The following is a 25,248-nucleotide window of genomic DNA, read 5'->3' as shown; positions in this document are numbered from 1 at the left end:
TTGTTAGGCGCTCGAACCCCCATCGCACTGACGTCGACCATGCAGCAAGCCCAGATATAAATCTGACAGTTCACTATCTCCACATTTTCTTCCTTCTTCCTGATGCCTTATCTGGTTCTCTGCATCTAACCTAAGCTTTTGAGCTTTACTGTGAAAATCTCAGCCTTAGACAATGTGTATTGTGCTGTATCTTCCATAGTTGATGGTATGTAAACAAACAAATCCCGCTTGAACCAACCAGAACACCAATATTATCACTTCGCAACCAACACCAATAACAATAAAAAAAGCGAAGCTGTGCGGGCTGACTCTTATCTTGCTAATGCTATAGCTCAATTTAGATGCCCTCACCCGGTATTCCGCATCGGCCTTCCAATCGAGGAAGTGCAAAGAACCCCGCTTCGAAGCCCAAACGCTTGGACTTGGGCGATCCCTTAGGGCCTTATGACACCAACACGGTCAGGGAAAAGGTTCGAAAATGGCAGCAGCAAGGCGGTGGTGTTGTGATTGCTCCCGATGTTGGGGCAAGCGACGACGGCGACGGCGACGGCGAAGGGGACAGGAGCAGTAAGGAGAGCGGACTCGCGGCCAGACAGAAACGAAAGGACAGATCCGGTCAGGAAGGCGCTGGGAAACAGAGGATGCGTGAGCCCGAGGAGGGCGAGAAACAGAAGATAGCAAATCGTACGATCGGTACTGCACCGAAGAAACGGGTGGTGAGTGACGGACATTGGAGAAAAGATAGGATCCCGGCAGATTCGCCTTCACCTACGAAAAGGACATCGCGAAAACACCCCGACGCGTGCAATAGATATGAAGAAACCAAGGAGAAGTTTGAAAAAAGAACGGAAAAATATGGCAATCCAACATCTGGGGATGGAATAAAAGTCTACGCTGGACCTTTGAGAGAGCCGAAGTCGCCGGGCGCAAGGCGCTCTGATGGCTCAGAACGAAGTAACTCTTCGACAGACCACAAGAACAAGTACCATGGCCGCGATACGAAGAAGTCGCCCTCGAGGCACAGATCTACGAGAAGAGAAGTGAAGGCAAAATACATAGTTAACGATTTCCCATACAAAAGCGATCATTCGAAACCGAACGAGTCAAGTGAGGCTGCGAGCTTATCTGGTAAGGAAAACCGAGCTGCAACACCTAAAACGAAGACCCCTCCTCGATATATGAAATCCACAAAAGGCGGGTTCATCAACCAAGTCGTCGGCGAGCCAAAAGGGAAATTCTCTAAGAAGGATCTACCTCCCGTCCAGCAATCCCATGGATCCAAGGTGGAAGCATGGCTTTCGAGAACTAGTGATCCCTTCGTCAGCGACCATGAACCATACGTGGAGATACCAGCTCCTTTGAAGTCTTCACCCCGAAGAAGCGATTCCGGCAATGAAAAGGACAGTGATCCCAATCGGCACTCGAGGTCAGAAGGCCATCGCAGCTCTACGAAACGCAAGTCTAGAACTTTGCGTAGACACCAAGAACGCTTCAGCGGCACCGACGAAGATGACCACCAGAAGGAGCCAAGCTCTACACGGAACGATCGTACAGAATCGTCTCCACCTAATTTGAAGAGATCAAAAGCTAGCAGACGACCAGAATCCATGGAAAACCGTCGAATGTCAATGCTGCACGAATCTATCGAGGAAGCTATTCAAGCGTCCGCCGTCTTCGACCGTCCTGTCTCTTCGGATGGCTCGGAAGGGTCATCGGCAGAACGACCTCCTCCTCTAACCTTACGAAGGCTATTCCCCGGTACCGGTATGCACAGATTATCTACAATTGTCTCAGTGGACACTCTAGGTACGGCAACAGAGCCAAGTGGGGAGCCTACAAAGAATATGAACAAACTGCCGGCAGCCCTAGAACATGACGATGTATCCGAATCTGAAACTAGAGACCAATTCGACCCCAACTCCATTCCTGGCCCTGGTGCTAGATCTTTGAAACGCAAACTTACCACTCATTCCGATCTAATGTCTGTGTTGTCCCTTCCGGCGGGTGGCAGTCGCAGTATCAGGTCTGCGAGGAGCATTCGTACAAATAGAAGTCGCCTTGCCACTGCTACTGTGGGAGATATCATGCGAGAACTTGCGTCAGATGAAGGGAAGTACATGCGAGAGCTCAGGACTCTCGTAGGTGGCGTCATTCCCGTGCTATTGACATCTGTCCTATCGAAGGCCGATTCCGCAGTTGCTGCTGGCTTATTCCGTCCAAGTGCCAAACCTACTGATGAGGATAGCTTCACGAGGCCCATCGTGAATATGGGAGTCTCACTCGAAAAATTGAAGTCAATCCATAAACGGATCCCCCTAGAGGATCCTGAAGCTCTTTTGGCCTGGGCTCAAGGAGCACAGAAGGTCTATGCTGATTACCTATCGGCATGGCGGCTTGGCTTTCAAGATGTCGTGGTTAATCTCGCTCCTCCAGATCCGGATGAGCTTTCCAAGGGCCCGAACTCGGATGCTCAAAGCCTTTACGCTGGCATGTCACAAGACGAAAACGGAGACGTAATTGACGGTGATGGGGAGCGAGTTGATGTCGCTTATTTGCTTAAGAGGCCCCTTGTTAGATTAAAGTATCTTGCAAAGACGTTTAAAGGACTGAATTACATACAGTCCTCTCCCAAGACCAAGGAGATCCAGGACAAGTATCAATCACTTGTCACTGATGCCCGACGCAGGGCGAATGAAGAACGAGCAAGACTTGAAGACGAAGCCGCGAATGCTATTGATACTAGCCGAGCTCGTGATATTCACACTTTAGCAGTCTTGAAGAATGTCGAGGCGAAATCAAGTCGGAGAGTCCGTGCCCGTGACTTTTTTGACCTTTCATTCCTCCATACGACTGGACAGCAAATTGATTGCCGGACTGAGCTATTGCTGCGAGATAATGCAACGGAAGATGGCCCTGGCGGAGATTTGTTCATATGTGAGGTCGATAGTGCCGGGCGTTGGCTCCTATTTCCGCCAATCGACCACGGTCGAGTTTCGGCCAGGAACGGGGATAGCAAAGGCGAAATTGTCATAATGGTTCGGGGAGTACCCGAAGAGGGGGGCAATTGGTACGAACTTTTGGCTTTGAAAACAGAAGACGAACAAATTGGTTTCGAATGGGTCCAAATGCTCGGCCTCAGCCCAGTCCCACCGAAGATAAATCGATCAATGAGTTTCGTTAATCGAGCCAAGCAGAAGAAAGTACATCCACAAATTGATCTTAAACGCTCTGAATCGGTTGTGTCGACGAGGAGCATTATCCCAAGTCCGACTGATATTGGAGTCCCCATCGGTGAAAACGCTCTGAGATTCAAGTCCCAAATTGAAGACGATCGGGCTGCAAACGCTGCTCTCCAGGTCTCTCGAGATTCGACGTCTCCGGAGTCATCGCGCAATGCTTCAACTGTGCAAAAAACAGCAGGGTATGATCCTCGGACCCCTCCAGCCCTGGACACAGTAGTACGTACCCCTCGATGCCTTAATGAGGCTATGGAAATGGCTGGAGGCGCTTCACCAACGACGTTGAAGAGATCAAAAGCGAAGAGACGGTCCAAATATGGCCCGCTTTCCCCAAGTAGCCCGATATCCTCCGAGGATGCGCGAACTCCTGAACAGGATATCAAACCGGCAATCGCTCCCCCTGAAGCAGAACCACAAGCGAGGAAGCGTAATTCTGAATTGCTGGCACGATCTGTCTCACCCGAATTGAAAGATTTCAGAGCGATGAGACGTACCGAAAAGGGGCAGAGACCTATTGCGGAGGTCACAAGGCTGGGTAGACGGTCTGTGTCTCCAGTGCCGTCGCTGGACCTACCGTCTATACCTAGGCTTAGAAAGCGCACGCCAATAGAAACTCCACCATCGCCCCCTGTCCATGCTGCTGATAGCAGCCCGGTTTCTTCTAGGCCTAAGACTCCGAAGAAGCGCGACGAGAGTGCCGAAGAACCGTTCCTCCGAAGTGAGTCGAACGATCACCCTATTTATACTGAAGATGTTCCTGTACCCCCACCGCATAGGTCTCCTAGCCCTTCACGCTCGAAGCAATCTTCGCTTTCAGCAGCAACTCCTACCTTTTCACCCTGGGCCCGTCATAGGCGGACTTCATCTCCCTTAAAACATGAATACGAACCGTCTACAGCTACGGAATCCACCGAGTCAACAACTTCAACTGTTGAACGCCATACGATTGATTCTTCCTCGGAGACGTCGGATGAAGAATTGGAAGGCAACGACATCGTAACACCATTGCCACCGATTAACGCACAGCGCGTTAATAAAGTCTCACCTCCTCCCTCTGCACCAACTCTGCCTGAAGAGAGCTTATCTCCGTCTAATTCCCCGTCGCAAGCGCCCTACAAGACTGTTCCATCCCAGCCTTCAAAGGCGTCTAAGACGATTGCATCTATATACTATTGGCATGATAAGGGTTCATGGGAAGCACTGCACACTGACGAGTGCAGCATTGTGGTAACTCCAGGTCTTATAGAAGCATACGAAATGGGCCCTGCTCACTCACAGCCCATACCCGAATCGAGCGAGGATTCCCCCGAGTCAGATAAGGGCGTTCCGCAAGGAAAGCCGCTTATCGCCTTGGAATTGACGCCTCTTGTACCAATACGACGAGGAACAGCACTGGATATCAGTATTCGCTCACCCCCGACTTCAAAATCTAAACTGAGATTCTCGGGAAATAATATCATGTTCCGCTCGCGGAGCCCAGATGAATGCGACCAACTTTACAATCTTATCAACCAGTCCCGTATTAATAATCCAACATATATTGCTTTACAGAACGCTCGTGGCCCTTATTCAAATCAGCAAGCACCACTCTCGCGTTATAACTCCACGAGGTCTTCTAAGGGAGGCGGTTGGTTTAGCTGGTACGGCGGTTCTTCAAAAAGTAGCTATCGCGCTACCAGTGCACCCGCTCCTTCTGTTGCTGGTGTTACTGAAAGCAGTGTTGGGACAATGGCCAGCGCATTTTCCGCACTCAAGAGATTCGGCGCGGGCAGCAAGATGTTCAGCATCGCCAAATCGACTCTGACTTCCCGTACAGGCCGTGGTGGAAGCCTCTATTCTACATCTACCCGGTCTGGGTCTAATTCTTTCCCTGTAGGGCCACCCAACGGTAAAGGACAAGAACAGTCTAAGCTTGCAGCGGGTGGAATTGGTCTTACAAATGCAAAAATCAGACTTTACTGCCGCGAGTCGGCGTCGAAATGGCGCGACATGGGTGCTGCAAGATTGACCATCCTTCCTGCCTCGCCAGCTGCGTCGCCACCCGGAACATCTTATAAGAGTGCTCGGGATTCCTCTGGTGCTCTTGAGAATGAAACTGGCGCAGACGGGGCGACAGCAACATCTCCTCCAGCTTCTGCTGCTCTACATACCGCTACCCTACCGTCTCGTCAGCATGAGAAGCGTATACTTATCCACGGGAAAGCTTACGGGCAGGTGCTTCTCGATGTGTGTCTAGGAGAGAGTTGCTTTGAGCGGGTGGCTAGAACTGGCATTGCTGTGTCTGTATGGGAAGACTTTCAGGGTGTTGCGAAAGAAGGAGGAGTTGTGGGAGGTAGCTTTAAGATTTATATGATTCAGATGAAGAGCGAGGCGGAGACTGCGTATACGTTCGGACTGGTGGGTAAATTGAGGTATTAAATTGCTCCTGCTTAGTTACATGGCTGGATTTTCATTTCTAGCTCTTCCTGCTTCTTTTTCCCCCCTCTTTTCCTTTTTTTTTTTTTTTAAAAAAAAAAAGGGTTGCAGCCAGTTGCTTTTGACTTTTATTCATGCCTAATGATCCCATGACCTGTTAACGCGTTATATATCCCTTTGATTTGCTTTATTGGCATTGATACCCTTGTCCTACACGATGGTCACAATATCAAGTATAGACGTTGGCATTCTATGTATCCATGTACATTGACGAACCCGCTTTTCGTACTAGGAATGAGCTGAATTTTCATTCCACCATAGCTCGGGAGGGATCGAACCAAACGAAGTGTAGATACGGTGTAACTATAGATTGTTTTTATCGATGCACATAGGGCCATTGCATCTAGTCTAATGTCGTATAGGGTATCTATAAGCATATCTGACCCAATTATAAACCATATCTTGTACTATTTTCTCATTAAATCCCCATTTTGTCTGTATTTGTCGATAACCCTGCGAAGCCATCCCGTTTAAACAAGTATCGGACCCCGTTGCCTTCTTCTCCGAGTAACGATAAAAGAACATCGTCGCCAATCTGCTCTTCTAGTGATTTTCTATGTTTGGTGACGAGAAGTGGAGTGCTAATGTGAGAATACTGCATGAGAGAGCGCATTTTCCTTCTTCTCTTGTTGGCAGCATTTTTTCTTTCGCCGGTTGATGGATGGCTGAGAAGTTTAGACGCCTTGATTAGCGAAGGCGGATCTGGGATTTCATCTGAACCGTCACTCTCCGTGAGGCTCTCGGAGTCAGACAGGTTGTCCCCATTATCGCCAACATCCGCTATAATTGAAACATCTCTTCCTCTCCCCTCGCACTCGCAGCCTAAAAGGTCATGTGTTTGACACTCGGCATCCTCATCGAGTCTAAACAAATCTCTCAATTCTTCCCTAGAAAAATGCGCTACGCTGTTTTTCTGATCCATCACGCTATCTGATAGACCAAGTTTCGTAACTTGTCTTTGCCAGATCTTCTCCTCGAGTCCGCCTCTAAGTAACATTCGGTAGATGTGACAGTGTCTCTTTTGCCCGTCACGATGGATACGCGCCATGGCCTGGATGTCCGTCGCGGGATTCCAGTCCACATCAAAGAGCACCAGGCGGCTGGCGCCGGTGAGATTGAGCCCGATCCCCCCAGCTTTTGCAGAAAGGAGAAATGCGAAGCAGGATTTGGATGACGAGCGGTTAAAATCGTCAACAAGGAATTGACGTTTGCTGGCTGGGGTAGAACCATCGAGGCGTAGATATGGGAGGGATAGAGACGACAAAAGAGCCGCGAGAAGGTTGAGAGTTGATGTGTAGTTTGACACTAGCACAATCTTCTCCGACGTTGTGCTGTGCAGGTTGTGGAGCAGCTGGTCCAGAACTCTAATTTTGCCGCTCGATGCGGGTGAAAAATGTCGAAGCAGATTAGGTGGGAGGGTCGATATGAGAGAGCTGATTGTACAATTCGGGTTCTCATCCTTTAAGACTTTTAGAGTGAGCAAAGAAGGACTATTGCAGAGCTTCTTTAGAATCGTAATAAGCTGCAAAGCACTCTCCGAGTTTCCGAGTGCTGACTGGAATATCGGAGAGGCGATCACATGGCGGTATATATTCGCTTGGGCAGGAGTCGGATTGCAAAACAGGATATATTCAGTTTTGGGTGGGAGATGCTTAGAAAGGATATCTGCGGTCCGGCGCAAGATAAACTTGGACGTTAGACCTGCTAACTCCTCGCTTCTAGCCTCACCCTTTTCGATGTCCTTCTTGGACGCGCCTGGCTGCCTGGACTTCACAATAGGGCCTTCAAATTCTTTCATAAACATTTTGAAAGTGCCCAACAGACCAGGGTTGACAAAATCCACCATAGCGAAGAACTCACTCAAGTCGTTTTGAATCGGCGTTCCCGAAAGAATGATACGTCGAGCAGTATTAAGGGATTGAATCGCCTGGGCACTTTTATTCTGAACGGTCTTCAATCTGTGCCCTTCATCTGCGATGACGATATCAATCCCACGACCTTTGGCCAATTCCTCTTGCACAGTTCGTAATCTTTCATACCCGATGATCATAACATTATAACTCATTCCCATCGTAAAATCCGTAAGCCTCATGTGTTTTCCATCCGCAACAAACACGCCAAGTCGATCATTTCCTAACCATTTTCTGAATTCTTTTTGCCAATTCTTAATCAGCGTCACCGGGCATACGATGAGAGCCTTTTTAACCACTGGGGATGCCCCGTATATTGGATTTTGCTTCATTAGAGTCCACAGCAAAGCTATTGTCTGTAATGTTTTCCCAAGTCCCATTTCATCCGCAAGGATGGCCCCTTCACCGTTGAAAGGGCGCATTCCCATAACGCATTCGTAAAGAAACTTGACACCCTCGCGCTGATGTTCGCGAAGATGTTTTCCCAGGAGAGGGTCAACGACGACATCAACGATCTGCTTATCCTTTGGAACTGATTCTGGGCGTTTCATCACGATTGCTCCCGGCTGGTTTTGGTCATGTCGTGGAGTGACTTCTTTGTTCGGTTTCGACGGCAGTACAGAGTCTTCTTTCAAGGGGTTTTTGAAACGACTATTCGTTGCAATACTTTTTGGTGCTGCAACATTAAGCACCTTTTTTACAGCTTCTTCGGCCTCACGTACTTCTACCCTCCTTCCAATCACTGCCGGCTTAGTAGCATCTGGTTTTCGTACGGAACCAATGCGAGAGACACTAATCGGTGTCATTCGCGGTAGCTCTGGCTTCTTCAATAATACATCAGGCGACTCCCTATTTACGCCGAGGAATGAACGACCGGCGAGATATTCTTCCTTGGAAAGTATTGAGTCGACCTCAACATCCTTCCCGCCAATGGACAGCGCTGAGCCAGGTTTTAGGGGAGAATTGAACATGATCCGGCCCATGTCCTTTCCAGAAACATCTTGGAGATAGGCATAGCCACCTCGAAGGGACAAGATCCCGTCACCATCCCATGTCCTATGCTTTTTGGCCGTAAATTTTCGCCTAGAGAGCAAGCGTGGTAAGACCACGCATTTGTCAGCAACGGTCGATGCACGCGTACACATAGATATAATAGAAAATCGGAGCCTCATTCACCAAAGAACATTGTAGTAGCCCTCTACGCCGCCGTCGCCGCTTGCCGTGTCATTCCGCCCAGTCTTATCGAGAAGCTTGGACGAGTTATTCGCCAAGATCGACGGTTTCCGATAGAGAGCCTGGCCACTTTTCACAACATGTACTGTCCCATTAGGCTTCACTCCTTCTTCAGTCGCTACATCGCTGGCCTGGTCGCCGATACGACGCCGTTTAGCGGAGGGCTGGGAAACCGATTCAGAGGTATCGTGCTGCGTTTGGGGAGCGGAGGGCGGCCTTCGGATGAGCGGAGGCTTAAAGGGCTTGAATGGCATCTTCACCGGGCATCATACTCCCGCTATCATCCCAGACGCGCCTTAACAACTGAAGGATGGAGGTTTGATACCACAGGGAGTTGGATCGGAACACGTGAGGTCGCGTCTGAGCCCGGTTCTTTTAATTGAAAACGCGGGGTCACATGATTAGTTAGTTAAATTGCTTTAACTACTCCGTAGTTAGTGAAGTCAAATTCAGATAAAGACAGCCAACATAAGCTCGGCTGCTTCCATGCGCAACATACTATTTTAATTTGTCTAACAAGATGTATAGGATTCAACTATTATTCAAAATATCCTCCAAAGATAGAAACACAGCTCCTAAAGACTTCTGCTTGGAGAAAAAAAGAGGAGAAAAAACAATAGCAAAGTCGTCACGCTAAAAAAAAAAAAAAAAAAAAAGAAGAAAAACACCAAACTTGAAGACACCCAAGTCAATGCACCCATCATTTTATCATAAAGTCGTCTAAAGCTCTTCGCTTTATTCGTAGAGGTCTTTATCCCCCATGTCGTCTTCCAGTTCTGCAATAGCTTCATCTTCATCAATCATTTCCTCGTCCTCGTCTTCGCTGCCAACGTGGTTCGGGAGCACCGTGATATGGCCTCCCTGCATCGCCACACGCGCGACTTCATCATCTTTGATAGCTCCTCTGAGTATCAACACCGCGAGTCGGTTCAAAATCTCTTTCTCAATGAGCCTGGACAGTGGGCGGGCACCGTACGCCGGAGAATAGCCAGCCTTTCCAAGATAGTCTTTGACCTCATCTGTACAAGAGATTTTGACGTTTCGATCGTTCTGCTCGAGCCTGCGCTGAATCTCGCCCAGTCTAATGTCCACAATTCTTCTAATTTCACGCTTGGATAGTCTATTGAAAATGATAATGCTGGAAATTCTGTTGAGGAATTCGGGTAAAAAGTAGTTGCGCAGAGCGCCCATGACAAGCTCTTTAGTGGTTGGATCGATGGCTCCATCGGCAGTGTTAGGTCGAGAAAGGTATTCAGCACCCAAATTGGACGTCATGACGACAATGCAATTGCTGGCGTCCACGATTCTTCCCTGGCCATCGGTGATACGTCCATCGTCCATCAACTGCAAGAGCACGGTAAGGACCTCTTTTGCAGCTTTCTCGACTTCGTCAAAAAGGAGAATAGAGAATGGACGACGTCTGAGAGCTTCAGTGAGTTGGCCACCAGCGTCATGGCCCACGTATCCAGGGGGAGCCCCGATCATACGGCTGAGAGAATGACGCTCTTGATACTCCGACATATCGAATCGAATCATGGCCTTGGGGTCATCAAAGAGGAATTCAGCCAAGGCCTTCGTCAAAAGAGTTTTACCTGTTCCCGAGGGACCGCAGAACAGGAAGCTGGGGGGTTGATTTGGATTCGCGAGGCCCGAACGCTGCAGCCGAATCGCATTGCTGACCGATTGAACAGCTTCTTTTTGTCCAATAACGATCTTGCCTAGATGGGACTCCATATGGAGAAGCCGGTCCTTTTCCGATGTTTTCAACCTGGTAACCGGGATACCCGTCCATCGAGCAACAATCTCGTTTATCTGCTCCGGGCCAACTGCGTCGGCGAGGAGAGTCTCGCCCTCCGCCCCAGCCTGAGCAACCGCTTCGGCGTCTTGGCGGGCTCGAGCTGCTTCCAGTCGTTCGATGCGCTTTTCAACATCTGGAATGGCGTAATAAACCAAGTCTGAAGCCGTTTGCATGTCGCCGGATCGTGTGGCCTCTTCTGCTTTAACCTTGAGCTGATCGAGCTTCATTTTTGCGTCCTGAATATCGCGGCTACGTTGCTTCTCACGCTCATATTTTTCACGGAGCGGCCGTAATTCTTCGTTGACGTTGGCTGCCTCTTGCTTGGCGACCTCCAATCGTGTTTTCGAGGCGGCATCCTTTTCCCGTTCCAAAGCGTGGATTTCAATTTGCAACTGGCGCAGTCGCCTTTCCATATTGTCAATAGCTTCAGGCTGTGATTCTCGAGCAACGCGAACTGCGGCGGCTGCTTCGTCGATGAGATCGACGGCGGAGTCTGGAAGTCGCCTGGCAGTGAGGTAACGGGCAGCCAATGTCGCAGCAGAGACTATTGCTGCATCGAGGATGTTGACACCGTGGTGGACCTCGTATCTCTCCTTTAAGCCTCGAAGAATGGAGATGGTTTCGCTGACCGAGGGCTCTTTAACGAGAACCTGTTGGAAACGCCGCTCGAAAGCTTGGTCCTTTTCAATATACTTTCTGTATTCTCCAAGGGTGGTCGCGCCGATGCAATGTAGCTGCCCACGTGCAAGCATTGGTTTGAGGAGGTTAGCAGCGTCCATACCACCTCCTCCGCTGTTACCGGCTCCCATGAGAAGGTGCATTTCATCGACGAAGAGAACGATCGTCTCCTTTGACTCTTCAATTTCCTTCAGGACACCTTTCATGCGCTCTTCGAACTCGCCACGATACTTGGTGCCAGCGACGAGCGCACCCACATCCAGAGAAAGGAGCTTGCAATGAGCGAGGTTTGCAGGAACATCAGCGTTAACGATTCGTCGGGCCAAACCTTCGACGATTGTGGTTTTACCTACACCAGGTTCACCGATGAGGACCGGGTTGTTTTTGGTTCGTCGACTCAATATTCTGATGACCCGTCTGATCTCTTCTTCTCGGCCGATGACGGGATCTATCTTCCCTTCTCTCGCCAGGGCTGTCATGTCGATGGTGAATTTCTTGAGGAATTCGCTGTCCACCTCGGAATCCGCAGTTTTGGAGTCCACTCTCTTTGTCCCACGAATCTGCTGGACGGCGGAGTCGATCATCTTCACGTCGGGAACGTTCGAATCAGCCAAGGCCCGCTTGACGGTAGAGTCCCCGGCCAAAGCGATAATAAGGTGGTCGATGGCAACATAGCTATCCTTCTGTGTTTTGGCGAGTTCTTTGGCGGAGCGTATGACCTTGGCTAGGGCGGGAGAGATGGCCAATTGCGCGGGAGGGGGGTCCTGACTGGGTAAGCGGACCAGGGCCCTTTGCAGGGAGCGATCGAGCTGCTGTGTATCGCCATGGGCTCTTTCGACGACCTGTTTGAAGAGGGGGATGGGCGCTGATTTCCCTCCATCTTCAGTCTCGGCGAGGATGGGATTCAGGAGGGCAACAGCCAGGTGTATGGGTGCGATCTCGGGGTGTGCAAACTGGTCAGCAAGCTCTCCAGCCTGCTGGATGGCCTCGTTGGCCCTGTCTGTGAATTGAGAAGTGTTCATTGTTGGGAATATCGGAGAGGGCCTAAGGGGTTCAAGCTAAGCTAGAAAAGAAACTCCTCTAAAGAAAGCGTTCTTAAAGGCCGTTCTCTTTCAAAAAAAAAAAAAAGAAAAGAAAAGAAAAGAAAAGAAAAAGAAAAAGTACATAACATGCAGTTATGAAACTCGTGTGATTTAGATGTACAAGGAGAAAAAGAAGAGAGAGAGAGAAGGGAGAGACAACCAAGGGACGAACCGCAACAAAGGCCTGATATAGCTCTGATCCGAGCGTGGGGTTTCCCTGGCCTGCTGTGCTCGCCGCTTCACGCCAGTTCGAGGCGTTTCGGGAAAATCGCGGCGGCTTCCAGAATCAACGACGTAATCCCACGTGATACTGTGCTTTTGATTGGGCCACTGGCGGGCGGTCTCCACCAATCATACCACGTGGATCCCGCAACGGGCAGGAACTTCCTGCCAATTTTATAACGTGCTTCTTTTTTGCCCCTTCGCGCGCCTGCCCAATTTTGGTTTGGGCTGCTGCTCTTGCCCTGCAAAGGGGGAAGGGGAAAAAAAATAAAAATAAAAATAAAAAGAAAAATAAATAAACAAATAAAAATAAAATATCTATACACACAAAGAAGCGAGGCTCTGTTTGTCCAATTGCTCCTTCCCGGCTCGGGCAGACGATGAAACTCTTTCTGTAGCGGGAAAGAAGGGGGGGGGTTTGAATCTCAGAAAATGCGAAAGAGCGTACAGGAAAGTGCAGCAGCGACGCGCCTTTCCCGGAACGCCAGCCGCCGACAGCCTGCAGCTGTGGCACAGTCATTCAAGGGCATAAAACTATTACCGCTAAGCAACCAAGGCTCATGCCGTGAAGTGACAAAAATGCAGGAGACCAGCCTCACTGGCGATTTGGCGCCTTGAAAGACATCCACCTCGAGCCTCATGATCTCGAATGTCAGGGCCGAGCTGCGGAGAATTATATCAGTCACCGTTTTGCAAACGCATCCCGGCACTTGTCCAGTTGAATGTTTTCCAACACCCAATTGCAAGCCAGTACTCTGTTGCGGCCAGGTCCTCCCAGAGTATGCATTATCAGAGAGAGAGATGTGGAGTTAAATGTTCACACACGACTGTCCGCCGTCTGCTGGTCTCGTTCAGACCGGTGTATGCGCTGAGATACGTTCATTCCATGCATCTGTCGTTTCAACCGGGCCTCTTTCAAACGAGATCAAACCTCCCATTCGCCTTATTGCCTGCAGAGTACCTGGTTCCAAAGTCCATCAGCCCTGTTTTAACGCAGGGTACGTAGGGTACCCTGCCTAAGGGCGGAATCGCCCGACATTTCAAGGGTTCTCCTGGGAGTCTCGAAACATGGGATTTCCCCGGCCCAGTTGAACCCCGATGCCGAATGGCTGTTGCAGACAGTCGCAGTCGTTGAACGCTATAACTGAAGACGACCTGTCCAACTTGGTGAGGACGAATGGAAACTCACATACAGTATGCATAGGTTTTCCGGCGGTCGTATGTATTATCCACCCTTGTAGCACGGGCGTATCCGCCAACTAGTAGGGACTAATATGCAGTCTTGGACACCCATCTGTCCTACCATAGTCCGGGCTTGTCTTCTCTCTTTAAGCGCGTTGCTAATATCCCGTTGAGGTATCGCCTTTGGTGGGTATGTATGTATGTACGAGGAAAGACTTTATCATGATGCCTCAGTCTATCTACAGCTGCCAGAAGGAGGCCTAATAGACGAGCCATGATTTCGGGCCCCTTTTTCAGCGGTTTACGGGCAATTAGCCAGAGTGGTTTGGTTCGGGCAAGGGTTTGCAAGTCCAATTCATTGACATCTCTTCAGACCCCAATTTGAATGACCCAAGGAAGATGGAAATTTTTTTGCCCCGTGATGTGCTCGGCATCGGGTGCAAAGATTCCCATTAAATCTGGCGAAGAGGCCTATCGAGCCATGTCGAGTAGGGGTGAAGTGGATGTGACTAGATACATACGTAGCCGTTTCTCTGAGAACCTGAACTATTGGATAAAGTGATCATTGGTGAATGTATTTTGATCTCACAAACGGTAGTGGAATCCCTCGCTCTCTTTATCATCCTCTGTGACTTGGTTGTTCCACTGGGAGCCAGCCTGTAGCGCGACAACCAACACACGGCTTGGTGACTCCAGGAGATAGTGTCGAGGCAACAGCGTAAAGTTCGCTCAACTGTGGATAATTGTAGGACGTGCCCTAGCTGCGTCTACAGTGGAGTGCATACGTCGAGACGCGGAACGCTACGACTTCAAGAATGTGATAACTCCCTAGCTTTTTCGCCTCACGGCCGAGGTGATGCGTACTCCGTACTTGCATACGAAGAATAACCTTGGGCGGGTGGGAAAAAAAAAGGGCTCATGATTTAAGTTACCACGGCTGGGTCAAATCTTCGCCCTGTGGGAGAGAAGGTTCCAACACCTTCCGAAGCCGCCGGAGACTACTCCCTATTAGCTGTTGGGTTTTGGCGTTGACAGGTGATCTGTCGCACGAAAGCAGCATTGACTCGCAGCTCGTTGACAAATAGCCGGCGAAGGAGATCCCGTTGCTCGGGACGGATCAGGTTTCCTTTTCCCGAACACCTGCAGACACACCTTTTCGCCTGGGACTGTCAGCGTTGGTGCGGAGGCTGCTGAGGCTGCTGAGCAGGGCATCCGTTCCGAGGCTGGCCAGTTTTGGAGGGTGAAGAACAGGGACGGTCCCCATTTAAGGCCTGCTGCGACTGGGCGTGGTGGGAACTGGGCTTGCCCGCCATAAAGTCAAAGTTGTGGGCGACCAGCAGGGATCCAAGTGGCCGTGGAACCTCCCAAAGGAACACGCTCCACACTGATAGGGCGAAGATGCTCAGGGCAGAGGTACAGGACGGATTCTATCCGTGGAGACGCTGGCTTTTCGTTCTCCCGCCGAGGAGGAAAATATCGACGTCATCTGCTGAGATTTCACTCTCCCCGCTCCGTGGAAAAGGGCCAGGCTGAATATCAGGTCGGCCTCTTAAATATATATCTATGCTCGCACTGAAGCCTCGAGTCTCGACATTCGACCCTCAGAGTTTTGGGTCTTGTCGTCATTTACCTTCACCTGCAGCTGGATTTGACAGTCTCTGCTGAATCTCACCACCTGGGGGGACTGCGACTCCTAAGCAGTGACTACCTGCATAACAACATACCTCAGCTTCTTCACAGGCCCTGCTTCCAACCTCAAAAAGAACAGCTACATTTATAGAAGCTCAGCTCTCTACAAACCATACCTTCTTGTCAACATAGATTTCCCCCTCTATTCTTTTTGATATCGAATATTTTTAAAATCTATATATCACAATATACACAACAGCAACAATGGCTAAAAAACCGATCTTCGTGGCTACGCATCCCCGAGCCTGCTCCACGGCATTCGAAAGGGTGAGCCGGAGACCCCTCCATCGAATGACTCTGGCATATCGTTACATCTAGGACAAGGATTGACTCCACGTTAGGTTTTCATGACCCGCCGTGATACGCTGAGGTGCGTGCACGAGCCTTTTGGCGATGCATTCTATTATGGCCCAGAAAGGCTAGGCAGAAGATATGAGGATGACGAGGAGGCTAGAATTGCTACTGGGTTTAGCAATTCCACCTATAAGACAATATTTGAGCGTTTAGATAGAGAAGCATCTGAGGTCTGACCCATTTCCCTGTCATTGAGAAATTGCGGTTCGCCTTTGCTTCTTTTCCAACCCCCTTCTTCTACTCGTACTGTTCGAGGCCTTGCTGTCCCGTGCATTTGTTTCTTTGGCACCAGTGACACCATTTTCGAAATGAACCTTTCGTTTCGGGCGATCAAGTCGAAGATGAGCGTATACGGTTGACCCTGTCGTTCCGAAGACCACCCTTCTTACCACGTCGTTCCCCTAGTTTAACCCATGAACCATTGTGTTCCGCATTTTAATGCCGTTGAGGTGCAGTATACTTACCGTGAAGCAGGGTCCTCGTCCTTTCATCAAGGACATGGTTTACTATCTTTTCCCGGAAGATGGCAAACCTGCCAGCATCGCTCCATCCTTGCAGCAGGTCAAACGGGGCATTGGAACCGAGGGTGCCGACGGCGTCAACGGCGCCCACTCAAGCAATGGCGTCAGTTCTAACGGGGTCGCCCATGAGCCTGGCAACCCAACTGTTGTTCCCAAGGAGCTTCTTTCAAAGTTCCATTTTGCATTCTTGATCCGCGATCCACACTACAGCATCCCGTCATACTACAGATGCACCATCCCGCCTTTGGATAAAGTCACTGGTTTCTACGAATTCTACGAATCCGAAGCTGGATATGAAGAGGTTCGCAGGTTCTTCGATTATCTTCGAGGTGTCCAAATGATTGGGCCCCACCTCGCCAGTGGTAAGAATGCCGCAAACGGCTCCGCCGTGATGAACGGCAATCACGGTGCTAGCGGTTCAAATGCCCACGAAGGAGTTGAAATCTGTGTTGTTGATGCGGATGACCTCCTCGATAACCCAGCCGGTGTCATCGAGAGATTCTGCATCAGCGTTGGAGAAGAATTCACGCCTGATATGCTCAACTGGGAGAGCAAGGAGGACCAAGCCACTGCTAAAGAAGCGTTTGAGAAGTGGCCCGGGTTCCACGAGGATGCCATGCATTCTACGTCCTTGAAGCCTAGACTCCATGTAAGTGAGGCCCTTGTCTATCGTGGGTAAAGGATTCTAACGTTTCTCGAATAAGAAGAAGAAGCTAAAAACCGAAGAGGAGTTCGAGTGTGAATGGCGCGAGAAGTATGGTGAGAAGGGAGCGAAGATTATCAGATCGGCCGTTAATCGCTCGATGTCGGATTACTTGTACATGAAGCAGTTTGCTATGAAGGTTTGAGGCCTCATAGGGCTGTTTTGGGTTTGAATCAGATTCCGGGTTTTGCTTCTATTTTTTCGGGCTTCGATCGTCGCTAACGAACTTGGGTGGGTTGGGAACAAGGACTGGATATGACGTTGAATTTGATATACGGATTTCACAGAACAAACAAGTAATACATGTCACACCTATAGGTTGGCCAAAGGGTCTCGCTCCTTTTGAACTTGGGAATTATACACAGTCTTATGCAACGCTCCTTACATTGTGCATTGTTAGAAATCTTGACTTCGCAATGCGTCTGATGCCTTTCTACCATGTGGCCAATTCCCTTCCACGCATGCAAACGCCGGGCCTTCGTGGCGGCATACTGTAAGCCTATATTTGTCTCACAGGCCTCAACGTCCAACTCCAGCCAACGTTTTATCTTTTTATTAAGTCTCCAAGTTAATACTCCTGCCAAACCGCGCGTACAGAGCGACTTTCAACTGCTGCAACTCATCTCGTAATTCACCCAGCTGTCCTTCTATCTTTGAAACTTCCTCGTCGATCTGTTCGGAGGAGGCTGTGAGTAAAGCCTGAGCTTCTGGGAGGGGCAGGGAGATGAAAGAGTCTCCGATTTTGTAGCTGGGCAAAGAATGTTAGGTTGCGGAGTTCTTCAAATGGGTGGTGGATGAAGGAGCTATCCTTACGGGACCGGTTCGTCTTCGTCGGCGAGATCGAGTTCGGCGGATATTTCTTCAAGGTCTTCCTTGTCTTTCTGGAGTTTACGGGTAGTGTTATTAAGGGTGTCTTTGGCAATGGGAGTGCCAACGGTGAAGGGTTTTGCACCTGTTTTGTTTTGAGTTGCTCCTCTAATGCCGTCTCTCGTTGGTGTAGTCTGCTAAAACGATTTATTTTCTCTTGGTCTTCGCGCCGGACTTCGGTCTCTTCGCCGTGGCTGGCTTCCTCGTCCTCTTTCGAGAGCTGCGGAGTGAGACGGTCAGCGGAACGAGGGGTTGGATGAGGGGGGTATACGGGTACTTGTAGAGGACGAACTGACCATGCGCCTTGAGAGCATCATTGTGTCTGTGTGAGGGGATATAACGTCTACCTATCTTTTACTCAGTGCTAAGCATTCAGACGCCGTGAGGATTTGCCATTTGGAGCTCTGTTATAGGCTATCGGAAGGCAGCTCGCCCGAGCTAGAAGGACGCCGCGCTGGGAATACATACAAGCGAGTTTAACTACTGTGTCTGGGTTTGCCTGTCTTTGCCCGTCCGTTAATCCACCAGCCCGGTTGATTAATTAGTTGTGACCAAGAGGCCGAGCTCTCACACGTTTTCTGTTCTTTTCCTTCCTTTTTTTTTTTTTTTCCTCCCGCCCTTCTCAGCCAAAACTGCTCGTCCGCCTGGGGATGACGGGAGTGATCACCGCATCGCCCTAGTGGCTTGGCATCGAAGTGACGACGGCTGGTAGCCATCATCATCGCGTGTCCAGCATTCCCAGGCACGGCGGATCTCAATTCAAGCACTTCTCGCAGTTGGTGATTTTGTCTTGGTGTCCGGATCGTCCCAATTTTTTTTTCCGTTCTCTCTCTTCATAGCCTGGGGAAGCCTTTCCCTGTCGCGACAGCCTAGCTGTCCCTCACCACTCACTGCTGGAAGTCGCCGGGGATAACCCGTTCAGACCCAACCACATTCAACCACTCCCACAGCCATCATGAAAGCGCCTTTAGAACTCCCGATCGTCTCTCTTCTCGCTCTTTTCCCCGTATTGCCATTGGCACAGCTAGATTGTACCAAAATCGTCGTCGATGGTAAAACGTGGGACGTGAGTAAACTAGGTGGACCGCATTCGGTTTACAACGTTGTCGATCATCCTCCCTCTGTTATCAACACCACATACACCTTAGACCTATGCAAGCCTCTGCCCAAGAGTAGCCAATGCCCGAGCGGAACATATGGTGCAGTTCGCCCTCCTTCATAACTCTACCAGGTAGACTGACTAACAATACCCACTTCTTTTACTATGTAGTGTGCGGTATCGAGCGAACAAAGCCCAAAGAAGGCGATGAGATCATATCGGGGACCATCCCCATAGCAGGGAACTACGCCCACAGTTCTGGCCGATCACTCGATCCCAAAATAACCCGTTTGAAGACCAGCGACTCCCAACAAGAAGGTCTTCGGATCGAACTGCATGGCGGTAAATACCTAAAGCGCGATCAACAAGCCGTGATAGAATTGATCTGCGATAAAGAGCGCAGCGGTCTAGATGACGAAGATAAGCAACAAAGACGCAAGCTAGTAGATGAAAAGCCCGACGGTACAGGCCAGGAGGTTTCCGAAGGCGACGACAAGGGCAACCTTGAAAAACAGAAAAGCCTTCAGTTTAAGAGTTATGGAGAAGTTGACAAGATCGATGTATTGAGATTAAATTGGCGAACAAAATATGCCTGTGAAGGCTTTTCAGAAGGAGAAGATGGCGAGAAGTCAAACCATTGGGGATTTTTCACCTGGCTTATCATCCTGTAAGTTAACTTTTCTTGAGGATATGCTGTGTTTTACTGGGTATTATGCTGATGTCGAATAACCCAATCCAGTCTTTTCCTCTGCGTTGCTGCATATCTCATTTTTGGCTCTTGGCTCAATTACAATCGCTACGGCGCGCGAGGCTGGGACCTGCTGCCCCATGGTGACACCATCCGCGATATCCCTTACCTTATGAAGGATTGGGGTAGAAGGGTAATAAATACCCTCCAAGGTCCCGGATCAAGAGGTGGCTATAGTGCAGTTTGAAAACTGCTCGTATGCTCTTTTTATGTGAGATGATGCTTTTGGAGGTTTTTGGTGCACCCTTTTTATTTTACCCTACCCACATAGAAGGGCCCTGGCATACACACTTTGTTGTCGCTTGAATTTAATGTCCTGGCCGGTTGTGCCATCATGTATACCATGCACCCGACCTGGCCCATTTATGTGTCCGTTTTATAGCATAGGACGATCGAGCTTGGATGAAGGCTCTTCACGGTCAATGAGGTCTGGAATACCATAATGTATTTCTCACTGGCGTCATGATTTTCTAGGTTCTCTAATTCTGGTATCTGGTTTAGTTCATTTTTACTTTATTTAGGTATTGTAGGTCCTATATATAGGTATTATGGCTCAGGGTTATTGTATACGAACGTTTACACTCGAGCAGACGAGAGTGCTGAGCCACGCAGCAGAAGGATGTGATTTCAATATAGGGAATTAATGTTCCGTTGCAATTCTTTCTATTATTGCATGTTTCCAAAGCTAAGTCCATGAAGGATCTCACTTCGTCGTATAGATAAATAGGTAATTATGCATACTGCATTGAGAGGGTATCAGAATGGTTTAAAAAATAGATCATTATGGGATTAAATGTGGCTGCGATGCGTATCCCGAATTGGATATCCACGGAGTAGTTGTTCCAGATATTCCATCCCCGTCCGGTGCACCATTTGCCGTCCGGACCTTGCTCATCTGCAAACTTGGGAACGCATGCATATGTGCCGTACATATTTTGCCGAGTCTCAGAGGTTAGATGGGTCACGGTTTATATCGTCACAGCGCCACGTGCCTCTTATTGGCACGGTTAAAAGTAAGCCTTGCCTCGGGTTGCATTCTCTGTCATGCCGGGGAATGGAGGGGTTCTGGCTTTGGTTATCGGTCCACCATCGAGGTTCGAGGATGCGCTATTACTTTATCTCAGTGTGGGTAGGCTGAAAACTCGTATATCAACGCTCGATCTAAACGTGATGAGATATAGGGAGAAAAGAATATTGAAAGGTCATATAATACTCGCGATCGTCATTTTTGAATTACTGGTGTGGCTTGTTTGTGATCCGCTCAAGCTCTCCACAGGACGATCCAGCTTCGGTTCAATAAAGAAAGATCTTTTAGTTTCCGTTGCAGAAACCTGCCGCTGCCGCTGCTGCTTCGACAGAAGCATTTGAGTCGTTTGTTCAAGCCACTCCCAACCCTCCCAGTCCTGATCACATTCATCTTTGCGCGAAGGCTCACTTCTTGGTGGGTCTACGAATCGACCCCGTACTGGCGATGCAGTCGACGACGGAGAAGAAGTGGGCGGCGGAGTAGCTGTGAGCGGTGATTGATTCTCGCTATTCTGCCATACCCAACTGCCATCGATCCGGGCTTGGAGGTCAGCAGAAACGTATGCTAGGATTTCTTCATCGCGCTCCAAATGCATGATTTCCCCATGCTGCTGCTTTTCTAGCAGGCATTTCAGAAAGAATGAGATGTAGCGCCCAGCCGCGTTGTTCACGGTTCGTACGTCGCCAATCGCAGCGCTGGCTTGGATGCATACCAATGCAGCAGAGAATTCGGCTTTGAATAGGAGGAGAAGGATACAGCGCCATATGTGCGTACAAAGAACCGTATTTGCCGCGGCCGCAAGTAAATAGCGCCACTCTCCAGTCCCAGGTCCACTAGAATCCAAAGAGCCTGGAGAACGCATGCAACGTGTTAATATGCGAGTGGTATCATGGGCAACAGCTAGACATTGTTCAAGGGCAGTGCGTCTCATTTCGGGAGAACAAGCAGGCGATACGTTGTGGCGATGGAGGACTAGTCTGGTGTTTTGAAGGCATATAATCGGGGGCAGTGACTGTGGATCGAGGTACTGGTTCGAGTTAACCGAATATTCCGGAGGGAAAGACCCCAGACACATCCTAAAGTGGCACTCAAATTTCTCCAAAGTCTCCGGAGAGATCACCTGGGACTTTAGTGCTTTTGCGAGTTGAGATGCAGAACGTAGAACATGAATGGTGGCAAGAAGGGGAGTAGTCCTGGGTTCTGGCGGAGCTGGAGCTCCTTCTGAGATAAGATGTTCTTCGATAGCAGATGGTAACTCGGTGTCACAATCTTCGTCATGGATCATGAGCGGCCGGCCCAGCTCCAAAACAAGAGTCCTATCAAGCTGCACATCAGTATCAGAGTAAGGCTCTAAAATGAGATAGAACCCCCAAACCTTTCCCAGGCATACAAGGACCACCAAATTCGCCTTCTCATCTCAGCATCGAGAGGCGCCCAGCTTCCTGACTCGATATGCAACCCGAGATCTTGCGCTATTCTCACCGCGCAGCCTAACCAAACCCAGCTGGCCGATTTTAGATTATTTTCGTACAAGAATAGACTGATTAGCATTGCTGCTCGGGCTGGATCTACGGAGAACGAGTCCTGCCACAGGTCGGTTAAGCTAAAGCTGGTCTGAATATATTCTTTGCCTTTCACGATTAATGCCGGATCTAGGGAATGTAAAGAACCGCAAGCCAAGACTGCGAAAAAGACAGACGCCCAGCCGCGTGGAACACCACGAAGGGAGCCAGCGCGATATATTCTGTCGTAGTCGTCCAACAAGGCTGGCCAGTGAAGGATTGGGAAGATTGAGTGTATGGAGGAGAAGTAGTGCCTTAAGAGGACGTCGGCCACATTCTTCGGCGGTAGAGATGGGAAATCGGACGTTAACGGAGATTGATATCGAGTATATGACGGGGTGAGGGGGAAGTTGATCAGTCCCTGGCCGTACTGTCGCATTTTCGAGCATACACCCGCAAAGTTGTACTTCGCGCTTGGAGTGTTGATGCGGTGTGGTCGACAACCAATCTCGGGAATTTTTGGGGTTCCATCGCTCATATCGTAATCATGATCATCAGGCTTTGGCAATCCCATGCGAAGTTGATGTAATTGCTGCTTTGCCTGCGCTAGCTGCCGTTCAAGGTCCTGGACCTGTCTTCAGATACGTTAACCCACTTTTGAATGGAGGGCGGAGGTCTAGAAGACTAACTTTATAGAAGACATGCGCCTATTGGTTTCCTTGGTGAACAGACACCTCACGTTGCGGTTCGAGCATTCCGTACAGCTTGAGGATTCGGAGGCGTCGCACTATGCATGGCGCAGATATAACCTTCGTTAAACAAAGCCGGTGATCTGCTCAGCTTCACTATTCCATACCTTGACTTTTCGCTCGCGACACGCATCGCAGCTGGGGTCTTTCCTTCGCTGTCTATATGCTCGTTTGTGAGGCTGTTGGGCCGCGGGAACCACATGGCCAACGGATATATTTGTGGCTTCCACGACTGGATCTTGTGGGTGACGTGCACCAATTAGCAATGGAGGCGGAGGCGGTTGGCCAGGTCCGCTGGAAGGCCGGGAATACGGTTGTGCGTTCGGATAGGATGAGCTGAGCGCTGGAGGAGTCCCCGGGGACGCAGAATTATAAAGAAGGTGGGAGATCTTGAGTCCATTACCAGGCCGATCTGGGGAGAGAGGGCTGTGCTTAAGCGAAGATTCACGGGCTGCAGCACCCGGTTGACCGTCGGAAGTCAAGGAGGGCGAGCTGTATAGGATTGGCTGCTTTGCCTGAGTCGGCTGCGATGGGAGGTATGAGCCGTGCATTTTGTCCAGTTATTTCCCTCCCTTCGCGCTGCTCACAAGAGAAATGGTCCTAAATCTCGTCGCGACGCGACTTAATCATCGGAACGGCACAGATTTTTGGCTGAATATTCGCCGGAACTGAAACCATGTGCCCATGAGACCGAGGGAAGGGTTGGCCTTTGCCCTACAAGGAGCGGCGAGGGTAGAGCAGGTTGAAAGAAAATAAATTGCAAACGTAACTCTACGAAGGCTGTTTCGGTTACATATGTACTCCGGAGTTACAGTAATAATAGAAGGCTCAATTTTAGTTCGCGGAGGCTTCGCGATTCTCAGGGATTAGAGAGTTTAGTCAGATCGAACCGAAAGTAAATTCGCGGGAGCCCTTGGTCGTCTTATCGGGTGGATTCCCGCAGGACTTGCGCACAGCTCTGGAGCCGGCGCATCCTACCGAAATCATAATCAAACTTCGAGGAGAGTTTCAGGATTAACCTGGTTGCCGAGGTTTCGCTAAATTTTGACAGGTTGTAACGGCAGGATTCCACGGATTGTGTGGGCCCAATAAGATGACGCTGTTTGCTTTCTTGGGGTCGATAGGCGACGATCAGGCTTCTGCAGCTAGAAAATAGCGAAGGCGGAAGAAGGGCCCAAACGCGTGCAACACGCAAATGTTCCGAATATAGCCAGCCTGGGGTTGAGCCGGATGCAAGGTTCCAGTCGGTTGCTCAGACACCGGGACGAGGCTTCTCCACGAGCGTATCATCCATAATCTCACGGCTCGAGGGCCGATGGCCTTTGATATTTCTGCTATTTCTGCTGACCAATTTCTCGATAATTCGAGGTAGGCTCCGTACATGCTGCGATATGAGCTGATTTCGTGAATATTTTCTTCAGGGTCTTTTGACTGGGAACCCAGATGCCATGATGTCCCTCGTATTCTATGATCAAGCAAGAAGCTTAGAAGGATTTTCACCTCCCCAGTGAAAACAACCTGCTCCGCTGCCGTAACATCTCACTATTCTCGACTCTGTTCATGTTCAAGCTCAGTTACCAAACCAATTTCCCTTGTGAGAACAAGGTGCTTTGAACGAATGGACCGTCAGGACCCCGTACATGGTAGTTAGCTGACCCGTAGACTGGGTTGCATGCGCGTCCTAGTATGGATGGGCATGCATGCATGGGGACGACCGGATACAGATGTACGTATGTGTTATGGAGAAACACAGACAGTCTGTTTCACCTCGAAAGTTTGCCAGACCATGTTTACCGCCTGAGAAGGGCCCCCCCGATCGTCGCTGGCCCGGAAAAGTCTGAGAATTTAAGATTTGGCCGCGGGATCTCCATGATTGGAAGAACTAAAATTCGAGCCTGGGCTTTGCGGTCTTATGTTCAGAATAAGCATATTGAAAGCCGGATGCCACGCTTTGTGATCCACCGACACGGGACAATGGCATGGTTTCGACTCCATGTGGCTGAGCTTGTGATACATGGACTATCACTGCAGGTGCAGGTGAAATGGGATGGTCGCTGGTCTGCAGGCAGTGAGTTATAACAGGGCTGCCCGACTGAGCGATGCCGGGACGGAGAGCGCCCAGGTCCAGGAAAGGTCTCACAGCAGATAAGGATGTGAACCGGCACGAGCA

The 25,248-nt window shown here is 49.8% G+C and overlaps 7 protein-coding genes across 8 annotated transcripts; 3 read left to right on the top strand and 4 right to left on the bottom strand.

Moving 5' to 3' along the window:
* Positions 1 to 341: 341 nt before the first annotated feature.
* D8B26_002809 (uncharacterized protein) lies at positions 342 to 5,952 on the top strand (the record flags this gene model as incomplete). Its single annotated transcript, XM_003068869.2, has 2 exons — positions 342 to 5,636; positions 5,947 to 5,952. 2 exons carry the CDS (start codon positions 342 to 344, stop codon positions 5,950 to 5,952), a joined length of 5,301 nt encoding a protein of 1,766 aa, XP_003068915.2.
* Positions 5,953 to 6,046: 94 nt separating this feature from the next.
* RDH54 (helicase) lies at positions 6,047 to 9,159 on the bottom strand. Its single transcript, XM_003068870.2, has 2 exons — positions 8,801 to 9,159; positions 6,047 to 8,707 (listed from the first exon to the last, which is right to left on the bottom strand). Exons 1-2 carry the CDS (start codon positions 9,109 to 9,111, stop codon positions 6,133 to 6,135), a joined length of 2,886 nt encoding a protein of 961 aa, XP_003068916.2. The 5' UTR covers positions 9,112 to 9,159; the 3' UTR covers positions 6,047 to 6,132.
* A 219-nt stretch (positions 9,160 to 9,378) lies between these two features.
* Positions 9,379 to 12,493, bottom strand: HSP98 (Heat shock protein hsp98). The gene has a single exon (XM_003068871.2). The coding sequence runs from the start codon at positions 12,353 to 12,355 to the stop codon at positions 9,593 to 9,595; it is 2,763 nt and encodes a 920-aa protein (XP_003068917.1). The 5' UTR covers positions 12,356 to 12,493; the 3' UTR covers positions 9,379 to 9,592.
* A 2,849-nt stretch (positions 12,494 to 15,342) lies between these two features.
* D8B26_002806 (uncharacterized protein) lies at positions 15,343 to 17,231 on the top strand (the record flags this gene model as incomplete). Its single annotated transcript, XM_003068872.2, has 4 exons — positions 15,343 to 15,775; positions 15,850 to 16,032; positions 16,337 to 17,032; positions 17,088 to 17,231. Exons 1-4 carry the CDS (start codon positions 15,713 to 15,715, stop codon positions 17,229 to 17,231), a joined length of 1,086 nt encoding a protein of 361 aa, XP_003068918.2. The 5' UTR covers positions 15,343 to 15,712.
* Positions 17,232 to 17,641: 410 nt separating this feature from the next.
* D8B26_002805 (uncharacterized protein) lies at positions 17,642 to 18,568 on the bottom strand (the record flags this gene model as incomplete). Of its 2 annotated transcripts, XM_066123953.1 has the most annotated exons (5): positions 18,422 to 18,568; positions 18,250 to 18,304; positions 18,039 to 18,173; positions 17,900 to 17,967; positions 17,642 to 17,834 (listed from the first exon to the last, which is right to left on the bottom strand). In XM_066123953.1, exons 2-5 carry the CDS (start codon positions 18,268 to 18,270, stop codon positions 17,642 to 17,644), a joined length of 417 nt encoding a protein of 138 aa, XP_065980028.1. In that variant the 5' UTR covers positions 18,271 to 18,304; positions 18,422 to 18,568. The 2 variants fall into 2 exon arrangements, with proteins under 2 accessions (XP_065980028.1, XP_003068919.1); XM_003068873.2 differs by lacking the exon at positions 18,422 to 18,568 and having other exon boundaries at positions 18,250 to 18,360.
* Positions 18,569 to 18,693: 125 nt separating this feature from the next.
* Positions 18,694 to 20,272, top strand: D8B26_002804 (uncharacterized protein). The gene is made up of 3 exons (XM_003068874.2): positions 18,694 to 19,152; positions 19,224 to 19,719; positions 19,792 to 20,272. The coding sequence occupies exons 1-3, from the start codon at positions 18,909 to 18,911 to the stop codon at positions 19,985 to 19,987; spliced, it is 936 nt and encodes a 311-aa protein (XP_003068920.2). The 5' UTR covers positions 18,694 to 18,908; the 3' UTR covers positions 19,988 to 20,272.
* Positions 20,273 to 21,002: 730 nt separating this feature from the next.
* D8B26_002803 (uncharacterized protein) lies at positions 21,003 to 23,678 on the bottom strand (the record flags this gene model as incomplete). Its single annotated transcript, XM_003068875.2, has 4 exons — positions 23,186 to 23,678; positions 23,019 to 23,116; positions 22,203 to 22,964; positions 21,003 to 22,143 (listed from the first exon to the last, which is right to left on the bottom strand). Exons 1-4 carry the CDS (start codon positions 23,627 to 23,629, stop codon positions 21,003 to 21,005), a joined length of 2,445 nt encoding a protein of 814 aa, XP_003068921.1. The 5' UTR covers positions 23,630 to 23,678.
* Between the last annotated feature and the right edge of the window lie 1,570 nt (positions 23,679 to 25,248).

The sequence above is a fragment of the Coccidioides posadasii genome, chromosome 2 (genome assembly GCF_018416015.2).
Source record: "Coccidioides posadasii str. Silveira chromosome 2, complete sequence".
Taxonomy (NCBI): Eukaryota; Fungi; Ascomycota; class Eurotiomycetes; order Onygenales; family Onygenaceae; genus Coccidioides; species Coccidioides posadasii.
The sequence above is the reverse complement of the archived record's forward strand: the minus strand, read 5'-3'. Positions and strand labels throughout refer to the sequence as shown.

Excerpts from the sequence above, each read along its gene's own strand:
- HSP98 (XM_003068871.2), bottom strand. The coding sequence starts at position 12,355 with ATGAACACTTCTCAATTCACAGACAGGGCCAACGAGGCCATCCAGCAG.
- RDH54 (XM_003068870.2), bottom strand. The coding sequence starts at position 9,111 with ATGCCATTCAAGCCCTTTAAGCCTCCGCTCATCCGAAGGCCGCCCTCC. Across the intron at positions 8,708-8,800 it reads GGCTACTACAATGTTCTTTG|GCGAAAATTTACGGCCAAAA; the intron begins GTGAATGAGGCT and ends CTTGCTCTCTAG.
- D8B26_002804 (XM_003068874.2), top strand. The coding sequence starts at position 18,909 with ATGAAAGCGCCTTTAGAACTCCCGATCGTCTCTCTTCTCGCTCTTTTC. Across the intron at positions 19,153-19,223 it reads ATGCCCGAGCGGAACATATG|TGTGCGGTATCGAGCGAACA; the intron begins GTGCAGTTCGCC and ends TTTACTATGTAG. Across the intron at positions 19,720-19,791 it reads TTCACCTGGCTTATCATCCT|TCTTTTCCTCTGCGTTGCTG; the intron begins GTAAGTTAACTT and ends AACCCAATCCAG.